This window comes from Mesocricetus auratus, unplaced genomic scaffold (assembly GCF_017639785.1).
Source record: "Mesocricetus auratus isolate SY011 unplaced genomic scaffold, BCM_Maur_2.0 Super-Scaffold_100008, whole genome shotgun sequence".
Taxonomy (NCBI): Eukaryota; Metazoa; Chordata; class Mammalia; order Rodentia; family Cricetidae; genus Mesocricetus; species Mesocricetus auratus.
The window spans coordinates 60,279,604-60,293,474 of NW_024429192.1; the positions used below are offsets into that span (position 1 = coordinate 60,279,604).

At 50.7% G+C, this 13,871-nt stretch overlaps 1 protein-coding gene across 7 annotated transcripts in view; it reads left to right on the forward strand.

The window, feature by feature from the left end:
- Positions 1-8,353: 8,353 nt before the first annotated feature.
- Tmem44 (transmembrane protein 44) overlaps positions 8,354-13,871 on the forward strand; it is a 34,822-nt gene continuing 29,304 nt past the window's right edge. For 2 of the 7 annotated variants that reach the window (XM_013114566.3, XM_005071579.4), the window contains exons 1-3: positions 8,355-8,582; positions 11,095-11,221; positions 12,915-13,008. In XM_013114566.3, the coding sequence (XP_012970020.1) occupies positions 8,446-8,582; positions 11,095-11,221; positions 12,915-13,008 (358 nt within the window). In that variant the 5' untranslated portion in view covers positions 8,355-8,445. Of the gene's footprint in view, positions 8,583-8,726; positions 11,222-12,914; positions 13,009-13,871 lie in introns of those variants that run through there. The other 5 variants (XM_040750982.1, XM_013114567.3, XM_040750981.1 and 2 more) reach the window with 5 other exon arrangements.

Genomic DNA, 13,871 nt, shown 5'->3' on the forward strand with positions numbered 1-13,871 from the left:
ACAGTTTACGGTTTGGAGGCTGCTCCCTTACTGAGACTAACTAAACCTGTCTCCTTGATCCAGCCTTTATCATAAAGCCCGCCTCCTCGATCAATAACCCTTCCTCTCTGTTCAACTCTATACAACAAACAGGATGAGCTTCGAGGCTGCTGTGGTTTCTCTATCCACCCAGCTCCAGTTTTCTGTGTGAATGTACCTGTCATTTCTTCATTCCCTCAGTGCCCCTGTCAAGTGACCAGAACATACCTTATACTCGGACAATCCTCACCTCAGTCTCCTAAGAGCTGGGCTCACTGGTGTGAGGTACCACACCCAGGAAGAAACTACATTTAGCAAATATTTATCCACCTTGTAGCAGGAAAACAATTTATAAAGAAACCAAAGTTGGAGGGGGAAGGATTGTAGGAGCCAGTGGGGTCAAGGAGACCACAAGAAAACCCTCAGAATCAACTAACAGGCTCATAAGGGTTCACAGAGACTGAACTGACAACCAGAGAGTGCATGGGACTGACCCAGGCCCTCTGCACGTATGTTACAGGTGTGTACCGTGGTCCTCTTGTGGGACCTAACAGAGCAGGGGCCGTCTCTGACTCTTACCTGCTTTTGGGGCCCTTTCCTCCTACTGGATTGCCTCATCCAGCCTTGATAGGAGAGGAGATGTCTAGTCTCGCTTGATATACCATGACTGACTGATAACCCTGGGAGGCCTGCCCTTTTCAGAAGAGAAACAGGAGGAGGAGTGCGGGGAAAACTGCAGTTGGGATGTAAAAAATAACAAACCAAAGTTTGGGAAGCCCTGTATAAGGAGCAAGCACCAAGCGCCAGTCTGGAAGTTAGCCATAACCAGATCCCTTGGAACCCTGAGTCCTAAAGGGATTCTAGGTGTGAAATCTCAGGTCAAGCGAACAACAAACTGCATTGTATTCTGGTTTTAAATAGTGAAGACCTGGGCATAGGTCACCTTGGAGTCCACCGAGGATGAGAGGTTCCAGGCATCTCAGCTACCCAGAAATAAGTGAAAACTATGTGTAAACCTGTAATCCCAGCACTCAGGAGGCTGAGGCAGGAGGGTAATGAATTCTGGGTAACTGAACATGACCCCACCTCAAAAGAAAGCAGTAACGGTAAAAGTGAATTCTTCCCAAAGTTCAAGTAGACTTAACCCCAAACTATAAGTCACAGTATCCATCTCCTGGATGGAACTTGCTTCTTGACAGGCTTACTCTATAGTTCAAGCTTGCAGCTAATTCTTAACAATTCTGCCTCAGCCTCCTGAGTGCTGGGATTGCATGCATAAACCACCACACCTGGTTGTTTAGAACAGAAGGGGAACAAGAGTCAGAACGTGAAAACCCTGGCCATCTGCTGAAGGACATTGTTGTGGGATATTTTATCTTTGCTCTTGGCCTTTTTGACTCTTTGGGGGGCCCACACCCAGCTCCCAAATAAATCACACACAGGTTTGTTCTAAGTTATGGATGCCCGGCCTTAGCTTGGCTTGTCTCTTGCCAATTTCGCTTAACTTAAATTATCCTGGCTACCTTCTGCCTCTGGGCTTTTATCGTTCCCTATTTCTGTACACCTTACGTTCACGCTTACTCCGTGGCTGGCCCCGGGGTCCTCTCCTTGTTCCCTCATTGCTCCTCTTTCTCATTTCTCCTATTTGTCCTCTGCCTGCCAGCCCCACCTGTCCTTGCTCCTGCCTTGCTACTTACTGGTCAGCTCTCTATTAGGACCACCAGGTGTTTTAGACAGGCACTGTAACACAGCTTCCCTAAGTTAAACAAATGCAGCATAAACAAAGGTCACACACCTTAAAACAATATTCTACCACAAGACAGAAGTTGATACCGATGGACAAAGCCTAGAGTGACAGAAAAACTACACCATTCAGCTTACTGGTTAAAAAAAGCATACAACCTATGAGTTTAACATAGTTAGAGTTGTGCAACTATAGTAAGTTGTAGAACATTTTTATCCTTCCATCCCCAATAAAGAGCCCAACCCATCTGTGCTGGCTAGTTTTATGTTACCTTGACCAATCAGTTATTTTGGGAGAAGCCTCAATCGAAAAAAAAAATGCCCTCACCAGATTACGGAAGTCTGTGGTGCATTTTCTTGGTTGATGATTGATGTGGAAGGGACCAAGCTGCTCTGGGCAGTGCCACCCTTGGGCTGTGGTCCTGGGTGCTTTATTAAAAAAGGAAGCAAGAAATGGGCTGAAGAAGCCAATAAGCGGCATTCCTTCACAGCCTCACTTCAGCTCCTGCCTCAAGGTTCTGCCCCGGCTTCTGTCGGTGATGGGCTGTGATGTGGAAGTGTAAGCAAAATTAGCCCTTTCTTCCCCCAGTTGCTTTTGCCCGTGGTGTTTTATCACAGCAATAGAACCCTGACCGAAACCCTACTTATCCCAGATCTCCTCCTTACCCTAAGCAACCATTACCTATTTCAACTATGTTGTGTGCAGGTTGCCTAAATGGGCACGCCGTATAAACTTGATGGAATTTGGTAAGGATGAGGGCTGGTACCTCAGCTTCCCTGTCACACAGTGGGCTCATTCTACATGTTCTTCAAAAGATACCCACAAACTGGGGACATCTCATCGTTCACCCTGCAAGACTTCTCTCCTTTGCCTCACCAGTCTCCACTTCCTCGGCTTCCTGCACTTAGCCCGCAGTAAGGAAATGGTCCTGAAGCCATGCTTGGAGTCTGAGGAGCCTGAGCTCCTGACAGGGGAATTCCCATCTTGACCTTTGCTTCTGAATGCATCTCATTAAGGCTTTGATGTCTGTCCATGTGGAGGTTTGTGGTCTAGCTTTATGAATTAGTCATAATCATCAACACTATCACTTTCCAACATTTATGAATGGTAACCCTGCTCTGCATCTGTCATCTGTTGACTTTCAGGAAATTAAAAGGAAACTGAGGTTTTCCCAAGAAGTCAATAGCCACTTATGTTTGGGTTTTGGGGGTGGTGAGGAGGGTGGATAAACTGGAAAAATTGTCAACAAGCCAGAAATCTACTAAGGCACACATTGCTTTGACAGATTTTTCTCTTGTTTGGTTTGGAAGTGAGAAGAATCCTCCAAAAATCTCACCCAGTATCCACCTGCCACGTGTTGTGTTCAGCTTGTTATATCCACTTAAGAATGGAAGACACTAGAAGGGAAGTTTCCTTCCATTCACGCCCTGTATAAAGGGAGAACAGTTTTGCACATGCAACAAGCAAATGACAATACGCAATAACCATGTAAAGTGTGGTCCGTGGCAGCCTGACTATGTTTTTACTTTTTTGAGATTTATTTTGGTTTATGAGAGTAATATGCCTACAAACATGTCTGTATACCACTTATATGCCTAGTACCCTCGAAGGCCAGAAGAGAGCATTGAATCTTCTAGAACTGGAATTACAGAGGGGTGAGCTGCCATGTGGGTGCTTGGAATTGAATACCCAGCCTCTAGAAGAGCAACCAGTGCTCTTAACCTCTGAGCCATCTCTCCAGATCCCTAAACTGGATTTTTAGTGTTCTACTGAAACATACTCTGTCTACCAAAAGTGCACAAGTCACAGTGTACAGATGAGTAGCACCCTGGTCATGGCGCCTAACCTGACTCAGCCCTGGTGCCTCCCCCTCTTTCTGTTCTGACCTTCCCTCTGCCTTTCCCTCCCCCTCTTTCTGTTCTGACCTTCCCTCTGCCTTTCCCTCCCCCTCTTTCTGTTCTGACCTTCCCTCTGTCTTTCCCTCCCCCTCTTTCTGTTCTGACCTTCCCTCTGCCTTTCCCTCCCCCTCTTTCTGTTCTGACCTTCCCTCCGCCTTTCCCCTCTGAGTTGTCTCACTGGCTGGCATGGGCTTTTAGACTAACACTTACTTAGTGAATAAATTACACTTGTGGTGGATAGATGGCTGATGTCACCTAAAACAAGACATCAAAGTTGGCACCAGGGAAAGTGGCAGCAACTGACGCGTGTGACAGGAGTGCACACTGCCACCAGCTATCTTCACAGACATGTCTGGCCTCACCAGGCCCATAAGGGAACCATTATACAGTCCAGCCTGCAAGAGACCTGGTAAAGGACACACTACCCAATCACTGAATCTCGTACTAGGAAAACCATGCATTATTAAAAACAAGTGAGCAAATTTTCATGTGGATTGCATATCAGGTGGCATTGCCATATGCATGGAATGGAAGTGACTAGAACACTATGTAGCCCAGGATGGCCCCCTGTTATGATGATGAATGTGCCTCCCACATGCTTAAACTACAGGTTTTCATTCAAACTGAACTTTTAAAAGACGAGAGAATCAATAGAATATTCAAAACTTTGCAGAACCACAAGCTGAGGTGACGTGTCATGAGAGTCTCAAGTGGCTGGGGGGTGGCAAATGTGGCAAAATATTAACGACTGGCAACGCCAGCTGGCATCCCTTTGCCTTTCCTAAAGATTAGACTTGGTCCAGAAAGAGAGAGGGGATGTGAAAGCATACGTAAACTACCAGACGAACTCAGGAAGCATCTTTAAAAGCAGACAGGAGCACACCAGCAAGCCTGGTGTGGGGGCCACACAGCCGAAATCCTAACTCCTGGGAACTTGAGGCAGAAATCTCACAAGCCCAAGTCCCCGACTCTAGAAAACGACAGCATGGAAAGAGAAACCGGGTGCCTTGCTTCTGGAGGCTTCTGCCGGTGCCTGTGTCTCCCTAGCAGGGAAGGCATCTGTCGGACGTTTGTTTCGGCCCTGACTGGTCACAGGGCTGTTCACAGCCACAGCCCTTCCTCTCCCGGATGCACTCTGCTAGAGGCTGACAGGAACCCGGTGCCTCAGCCAGGGCTCTCACCAAAAGGAAAGCTGCTGCTGGAGGCCCAGGCTCAGCCCTTCCTTCTCTGCAGGACAATGCCTGCCACCGCCAGCAGGAAATGCCTGGGAGAAGCGAGGTGGCCCACTGCCCGGGAGAACAAGAGGTTCCGGCTCCAGTTAGGCTTTCTTTTCAGCTGGGCTGCTGCGGGACTCTAAGTGGCCTGGAAAAGGAAGCCAGGAGTATGTGAGGAACTTCCAAAGAGGGATGAAGTTAGACTACCTTCTACACTGCCAGACATGTTCTTCTCAGGCACAGACCTCTCCTGACTGCTAGCTGGCATCGCCACCTAGAGCCCCCATTTATCTTTCTCAGGAAGCCATTCCCTCCTAGTTTCTAAGAGGCCTTTACAAGGCTGGAGCTGGGACTGCCCCACCCCACCCCACTCCGCCCCAACCTCCCACCAAAAGCATGAGATGGGTGGCCTGTGGTCTGCCACTGTGGTGTTTTTACCTCAGTGACACGAAGTGCAGGCTGGAGCTCTGGGAGGGAAAAGCAACAGTTTGACTGTGAGGGTTCCATTAGACACAACTGGAAATAGCAAACAGACAGCTGAGCGCGTGAGTCTAAAAAATGAGAGGTCGATAACCCAGAGGAGAGAAACAAACCCCACAACTGCAGCCTGCCAAGGCTGCATCAGGAAGAAACGGAGTCTGGGCAACAGAGATGAGTAGTAATTCCAAACCCACTCACAGAGCTGAGTCCTATCACATCGGAGAGCCCCGCGTGGTGTCCACACCTACGGTCCCAGTGCTGAAGCAGGACGGTCACTGAATCAGAGGGCAGGCACACTCTACGATGTGCACCGAGTCGCCAGCCAGCCTGGGCTACAAAATAAGACCTTGTCTCAAAGAGAAGCAAAAAGTAAGCTTGGGTGCATATCTTAAATCCCAGCACTGGGGAGGCAGAGACAGATCTGTGAGCTCAGGGCTAGCCTAATCTACATAGCGAGTTCTAGGTTAGCCTGGCCTACATAGTGAGGACCTGCCTCAAAAAAAAAAAAAAAACATTAAAATTGAGCTTGGAAGGGAGGTTTAGCAAGAGATGAGCGTGTAGGAGATACAGGAACAGGGGTAGCCCAAGGTAGTGGGGAAGGAGAAGGGACCATGTCTCCCTGCCACCAGCTCTCAGTTTTCTTCACTGTCTTCGAGCCCGGCCTCCTTAGGATGACAATAAGCAGATTAGCTTTCACCACTGGCTGTGTCACTGCTTGAACCGCAGGATTTCTGGTGTCACAAGAACACTAAGGCAGGTGCCACCATCTCCTCACTTTTACTTTTTGTTTCTTGAGACAGGGTTTCTCTGTGTAACAGTTCTGGCTGTCCTGGAACTCATTCTGTAGACCAGGCTGGCCTCGAACTCACAGAGATCCACCTGCGTCTGTCTGCTGAATGCTGGGATTAAAGGTGTGCACCACCACTGCCCAGCCATCGCCTCACTTTTAAGTAGGAACAGCGTACAAGTGCTCCCAGGAGCAGAGAGTAAATTCCAGTCTAAGATGTCAGGTCCACAGCCATGCGCTGACAGCTCTCTCTCTCTCTCTCTCTCTCTCTCTCTCTCTCTCTCTCTCTCTCTCTCTCTCTCTCTCTCTCTCTCTCTCTCTCTCTCTGTGTGTGTGTGTGTGTGTGTGTGTGTGTGTGTGTGTGTGCTCATGAGGTCGAATCTGAACACATTCAGGTGACTCAGAGGACAGTTTGTGGGGTCAGTGTCTTAGTTCGGGTTTCTATTGCTGTGAAAAAACACCATGACCACAGCAACTCGTAAAGGAAAACTAATTGGGGCTGGCTTCACTTTCAGAGGCTTAATCCACCATCATGGCAGGGAAACATGGGAACATGATTGCAGACAACATGTTCCTGGAGAAGGAGCTGAGAGTGCTACATCTTGGTCTGTAGGCAGCAGGAGACTGTGCTACACTAGGTGTAGCTTAAGCAAGTGCGACCTCAAAGCCCACCCCCCACAGTGACACACGCCACACCTATTCCATCAAGGCCACACCTCCTAATAATGCCACTCTCTATTCAAACACATGAGTCTATGGGGGCTCTTCCTATTCAAACTAAGGTCAGTGCTCTCCTCCCATCAGATGGGTCTCGGGGATTGAACTCAGGTCTTCAGGCTTGGCAGCAACACTTTCACCCAGTGAGGCATCTTACTGGCCGTGTGTGCCTTTTTTGCCCTACTCTCCTCTGAAGACAGAGTTTCACTATTTAGCCCAGACTAGCCTGGGACTTTGATCCTCCTGTGTCAGCCTCCTGAGTGCTAGGATTACAGTTCTATGCAACCACACATCTCAGAGTGACTTGCTTATACCTATGTATGCACACACACAATAACTAAAATTGTTTAATTTGGCCCGCTGGTGGGGGGCCATATGCTAAGCCTAAAGGAAAGCTTTAATACAAAGGAAACCATGTAGAACTGGGTGTGGTGCCTCGGGCAGGCCTGTAATCCCAGCACTTGGGAGGTGGAGACAGAAAGATCAAAAGTTCACACCTTCAACTACTTAACAAATGGAGGCTAACCTGTGCTACCTAAGATCCTGTCTTCATAGCAGAAACAGAGACAGTAAGGTGTTCCCTACATAAGGCTTTCCCACCTTGATGCTGGTGTGATCATGACACTGCGAGGGCTCCAAATTTAGGAAGACGGCGAATGGAGGATCTCTGGTTTCCCCAGAGAGCTGAGGATGGAGCGCCCGCAGGCTAGCACCAGACAGGATTTCTCTGTGTAGCCCTGACTGTCCTGGAACCAGGCTGGCCTCTGCATTAAAGGCGTGGCCACCAGCATTCCACTTTGCGATTAAGTTTCAATATCAACGGAACTGGAGGGGACACGAATGTTCAGACCACAGCGACATCTCATTTTGTCCGAGCAGTGGTCATCACTGTGGACCGTGCTGTAATCCCAACACCAGGGAGGCTGAAGCGGGAGATTATTGAGTTGGAGGCCCGCCTGGAGGCTACACAGTGAGGAAACTCCAGGCTAGCCGGGTCCGCGAGGCAAAACCCCTGCCTCAAAGGTAAATAAGCAATGAAGCGACAATCGTGTCGTGCTTTAAACAAATTTACTGAAACCAGTAAAGACTTTGAAGATATTCTAATGGTTCGCGTTAAAGAAAAACATTCTTTTTTATCTAATTGTGTGGCACTGCGGCTGGATGGGAGCGGCACGTTCCAAAGTTAACCCTTCCCTGGCTGGATCCAGAGAGACTGGGTGGCACAAGGCATGCCCTTGACAGCTTCAGCCGAGTGAAAAGAGGAAGCAGAGGCGATCTGTGCGCCCTCCGTCCCCCACCCACCCTTCTGTGGTACACCTTTTTTTTAAACCAGTGACCTCCAGCCTCACAGTCATCCCACCACCACCGCGGACGAGCGCTTGGCAGCGCCAGAGTATTGTCTGGCTTGGCAACGGGGATGACCCCGCTAAGGGACCGGGCTGGCAGAGCCCTCCTTTGTGCGGCGGCTGCGCGCGGCTCCACCGCTAGGGGGCGGCCCGCTCCCCGCAGACCTCGACAATAGGCGAGGCTGGGGAGCCGTGCAGTCCCGGAACTTTCCCCGGGGTCGGCGGGAGGCTGGCCCGGGCCATGGAGGAGGGGGCTGGCGCCGCGTCCCCGCTCTGGAACTGGGACTACCTGGACCGCTGCTTCGCCCACCGCCGTGTCTGCATCTCCTTCGGCCTGTGGATCTGCGCCGTCTGCTGCTGGATCGCCGCCCACGCGCTGTAATGGGGCCGGGACCCGCGCGAGGGGTGGCGGGCCACCCGCGGGACAGATTGGGCGCCACTCGCCTCAGCTCTTCCAGGAAACCTAGGGCAAGGGGAGCAAAGGGGCGTTCAGGAGGCAGCTCAAGTCCGAGGTCAGATCTGACATTGCTCTATGGACTCAAGTGGAGTCGCTTCTGGATTCCGAGCACGGGGAAGCGGGGCTGTGAGGCGGAGGCAGGAGGCTGGGTGGTGCAGTGGATGCGGCTTGGGTTGGCATCTATTGTCAGCCTTTCCTTGCTGACTGGTGGGGAGCAAGCAAGGGCAAGGTGTGAGTCTTTGGACCCCCTGTGAATGAGGACATGCCTCATAAAATGAATGTGAGGACTAAATGAGGCACGGCAGGCAAAGGACTTAGTAAGTGCTCACTAAACACCGTTACCGTTCTGGAGCTGCCACCCACCCTAGGGACCCTAATAAGTCCCTCGATATTTTCTAGTTTTAATTTATCCAAAGCTGTGGCAGTGGTAATCCGACTCTGGCCACCGTGTGGGTTTTTGTCTGCCTTGCCGTGGTTGGGCCAGATAGACCCTGTCGCCTGGGTCCTGAGAGTGAAAGCCTCCAGGTCTTCAGCCACCCTGTCCCATGCACAGAAATCCAGGGTCAGTTTTCAGGGCGGCGCCACCCAAGTATACCGAGGCAGGAGAAGGAGGGTGTGTCATCCCTGTATCCCCACTGCGGTAACGGGCTCTCCTTAGTGTCTAGGGGATAACCCTCAGACTTTCCATGGTGGTTGAGTCTTCAGTCCCATAGCCTAGTGACTGGAGTCCGGGAATGACACCCTGGGCCGGGGTTGCGTTTCTTCACGCTCTTGGTCCCTGCCTGCCCCTGTGGTAGGTTCGGATGAGGAGCCTGCTTACTGAGTGGGCAAGACCCTGTCTGTCACACAGGCGGGCTTCCGGGATTGGGCTCTCCGGGTCAGAGGGTGCAAAGGAAGAGGGTTCTGCTGCACCCTCTCCTTTGTCAAGGCATCCTCTCTTTTGTTCCTCAGCCACCCTGTGCCACCAACACTGTTAAGCACGCTTGCCCCGGAACCAAGACAGGTTAAGCGTTGTTCGAGAATGCCTGGCTGTACAGGCTTGAGAAGAAGGCATTTCACCCTGCCTTAGGCTAGACATGGCCCTCTGTTCTCAGGACTCCACCACCCCTGAACCGTCTCCCTGCGTCTGTCTGCAGAGAATGGATTGCCTGGTGTGGTGTGTGGGCTAGGTTAAGGTCAGTCCAGGAGTCCTGGCCCCTGAGAGCTTGGAGGACATGCCCCAGAGCAACAGGGCATAGGGCAAAGGCCCTAGCATGAAGCCAGAGAAGCCTGTCATCTCCTAGCCTGGACACCCAGGCTGCAGGTTCTCCTCTCTCAAACGCAGATGAAGTATTGCTAATTCGGTCCAAATCTCTTCCTAGACTCTTCACCCCTTGACCTTAGAATGGTTTTAATAGCCTGGAGCGTAAATGTATAACCAATGATAACACTGAGCTTCAGACTTGGGGCTGGCAGACCAGAAATATTTAGGCTGTTGGCTGTCTTCCTTCCTTCACTATGATCCTTAGAACTGATGCTCAGAACCGAATCAATGGAGTAAAAGCCAGCCACCCTGCCTGAGTGGATAAAGCCAGAGCCGCTCCCAGCCCGTTTCCCTGTAGAGACCAGCAGGGAGACATCTGAAATTCAGTGTGGTGGAGACATCGTTGGTGACACTGCCAGAGGCTTCTGGCCCCCACTAGTCTGCCCTGCCCTGCCCTTTGTACGGCCCGGGTAGGCCGAGGGCTAGAGGGAGAAACCGAGCAGTTTGGAGAGCTGGGGAGAGGGGCCTGGAGCACTGTGCTGCAGCTCCGTTTTGTTTGACCTGCATTATGAATATGCACAAACTGCTCAACTGGCGGAGTCTGCCACCCACTGCACAGATGGATTGCGCAGATTTCACTCTAATTTCAAAGACACAAACTGCCTCTTAAATTTAGGCAATTATCCGCTACAGTTAGGTGCGAGGGTGACTTTTAGAATTTGCTTCCCTTTCGGGAAATAAAAATCCAACAGCTAGCTTGTGAGAGAGGAGAGGGGTCGGAACGTTGACCCAGTCAGATTTGGAGAAGGCCCTTATCTTTTCTTAAAGATAAGACCTACTGTGGGGTGCAAACTGGCCTCAAACTCAAAAGCCCCTGCCTCTGCTTCCCAAGTGCTAGGATCACAGGTGTTTGACAGCATGTCGATGCTTGGTAGAATCTGAGGTACCAGCTGGCCCCCCCTTTTGTAGAAGCCGATGGTATCTCTACAAGGAGAGCTCCAGTCCCTGGCATGGCCTCATGGCTCTTTTGGTCTTCTCTTCCCCACCTGTGGACTAATCCAGAAACACCTGGGGGCTGGGGAGACGATGCCTCATAGAACAGAGGTCACAGCTACCTTTTCTTGGTGTCATCTCTGGCCTCGCTCCCAACTCACAGCCCCTGTGTTCTGTTTGCACCCCTATCGCCCCAGGATTCTCTACCTCAGATGCACAAAAAGGTGTGGCCAGGACCAGTCGACACTGTGCGCTGCCTTCTGCCTCCTGACCAGTCTGTGTGACACAGTGGGGGCGATTCTGGCCAGACAGCTCACGATCCAGGTATGTCCAGCGCAAGCGTGGCTTCTGTTTCTCTGTGACAGCCATGCCAACCTCTGTGTTTCCCCAGCCTGCGGAGCAGTTTCCTCTCAGGACGGGGTCCCTTCTGTCTTCTCAAGGGCTCTTTCTCTCAGTGTCCACACGGTTCACCGTCACCTTCTAAAGCTTCCTGGGGTGGGTAAGAACATACACTGTTCTTCCAGAGGACTAGAGCTGGGTTCCCACTACCTATGCCGGGTAACCTCTAACCGTGTGAACTCCCGTGGCTTCTTCTAGTGTACCTGTACACATGCGGCATGTATACGTACTCGCACACATTTAAAAAAGCCTCCCCTGTTTGAAACTGTAGCACATCTCTTCCACAAGTGCTTCAAGCTCCCTTCTCCTGCTGTGTCTTAGTTTACCTTTCTTAGCTTACTGTGTCTTAGTTAATTTCCAATTGTTGTGATACATATAAAAGAACACATTTAATGGGCTGATGGCTTTAAAGGGTTAGACGTCATGATAGCAGAGCAAAGGTGTGGTGGCAGGAACAGCTACGAGTTCACGCCTTGATCTGCAGGTAGGAGGCAGGGACATTGGGAAGGGCATCCGTCTTTTGAAACCTCAATACCCACCCATTCCCAGTGACACACCTCCTCCAACAAGGCCACAGCTCCTAATCCTTCCCAGACAGTTCCACCAACTGGGCACCAAGGATTCTAACATATGAGCCTATGGGGGCCATTCTCATTCAGTCACCACTATGAGTCACCATCATCAGAAGACAGAGACTCACCGCTGTATTGTCACTGTACACAGCTCATAGTAGATGCTCAACAGATAGTCATTATCATTACTGTTTGCAGGGCTGAGACTTGGCAGTGGCTGCCGAGTCCTTCTCCAGGTGGTGATGTGGGATTTGGCATAGGGAAAAGCAGTTCCTAGTTCTCCCAAAGTGTAGCCCCTCAAATAAAGGGCTCTAGCCCTAAATACATATCCCAAGGAATGTTTTTTGATCCCTACTGCAAGGAACTCATGATTTTACCTTTGTGGCTACCCAGGCAGAGATAAAGGAGGGCAGCCTAGTGGTCAGAACACTGATTCCAAGGTTTGAACTGTTGAGAGCAGTGCAGTGCTGGCTTTGGAGCAGACTCCCTTTCCCACTGGCTTGTGGGATACAATGAGGCTCTGTTCATGGCCAATAGGGATGGCTGGCTGGAGTTTGTTAAATATTTAACTGCATCCTTGGCGCTAAGGTCTCCTTGCATATTAACTCATTTGCTCCTGTGAAGTGAGATCCTGTCATTGTTCATTTGCTACAGATGTGGAAACCGAGGGGCAGGGAAGCTTTTGTAAGCCCACCCTCTAATATTTACCAAGGCCAGGATTCCAAAGCCACCCTGTACACTCTTCCCATTGATGATGTTCTTGTCTCTGGTACTGTTGGCTCTCTCTAGGTCCCGGTCCAAATAATTGTCTCCAGAGATCTACATAGCAGTCGTCGAGGGAGACCTGGTTGTGTGACAGTTTTACAGATGGGGAAACTGAGGCTCAGAGAGCTTCCATGTCTAGGATGTAGCTCCACAGCAAAAGCTACCCATACCACAGATGTGCTGCCCCAGTGTAGCCCACGTGATGGAGGGTTGTAGGGGGAGTGCTGTGGTTCCTGGGCATGGTGCTGGACCCCCCAGACTCCGTCTCCCTTTGCTTCCAGGTGTTCACTGGAGCCTACCTAGCAGTTGTGGACTTTGTGAACTTCATGTCCGTCCTCTTCCCAGTCTGTGGTTCCAAATCCAAGTTGAAGTCTGGTGAGTGTGCTCATGTGGCCGTCCCTCCGCCTTCCTTCTTCCACCCATCTGTATTCTCAGTGCCTATTCCTTATCAACCCTGAGCCAGACAAAGGAATGAAGTCCCTGACCTTAGCCACATGAGAAATATGGGGCCCTAAACAGTTACTATAGCTGGCGCTTAGGGGACAGACTCACAGGGACAGACGAGATTCAGAGATAGGAAAGCATGGGACACCAGGACAGGCAACCAGACCACAGTGAGCCAAGGCCAGGAGCTGTGATGGTATATCGCTTCAGGGGACAGTGTGCAATTCTGACTGGCCAAGTCAAGCTACACAGTTTCTGGAAACGAATGGCAGAAGCAGGCATGGATGACCTTGGCGTGAGCGGAGCTGGAGGGACCGAGATGGGGTGAATAGCCCTGAGTATATAGGACTGGGGGTTCCTGAGAAAAGTGCAGGGTTCTTAGACTCTTGTCCAGAGGCAGAATGATCACCTCGGTGGGTCATGTAACATGCCCTCAACCTAGTCTGTGTAGCTCATAAGTATTCTCTAAAATGCTCATAAGAGTGTATGTCCTGTGTTCTAAGGAAACCTGCAAGGATGTCCTCTCTCATTGTTGTTTCTCCTGCTCACAGAGTAGGTGGCTTGACACACAGTCACTTACTTATCCGTGCCAGTGGCAGAAATGATTGGAACATGGTCATTGGGAATGTGAATTTAGGAGAGGTGCTACTGTCTACACAGATACTAGCATTAAAAGATTCCTTCCAAGGAAGCCGAGCAGTAGCCACTGTGGGTAGAGGCTGTTTCTGGAAGAGGAACTTGACCCCAGGGCTTTGAAGGGGGTCAGTAACTGCCATAGCAAGACATGGGAGCAG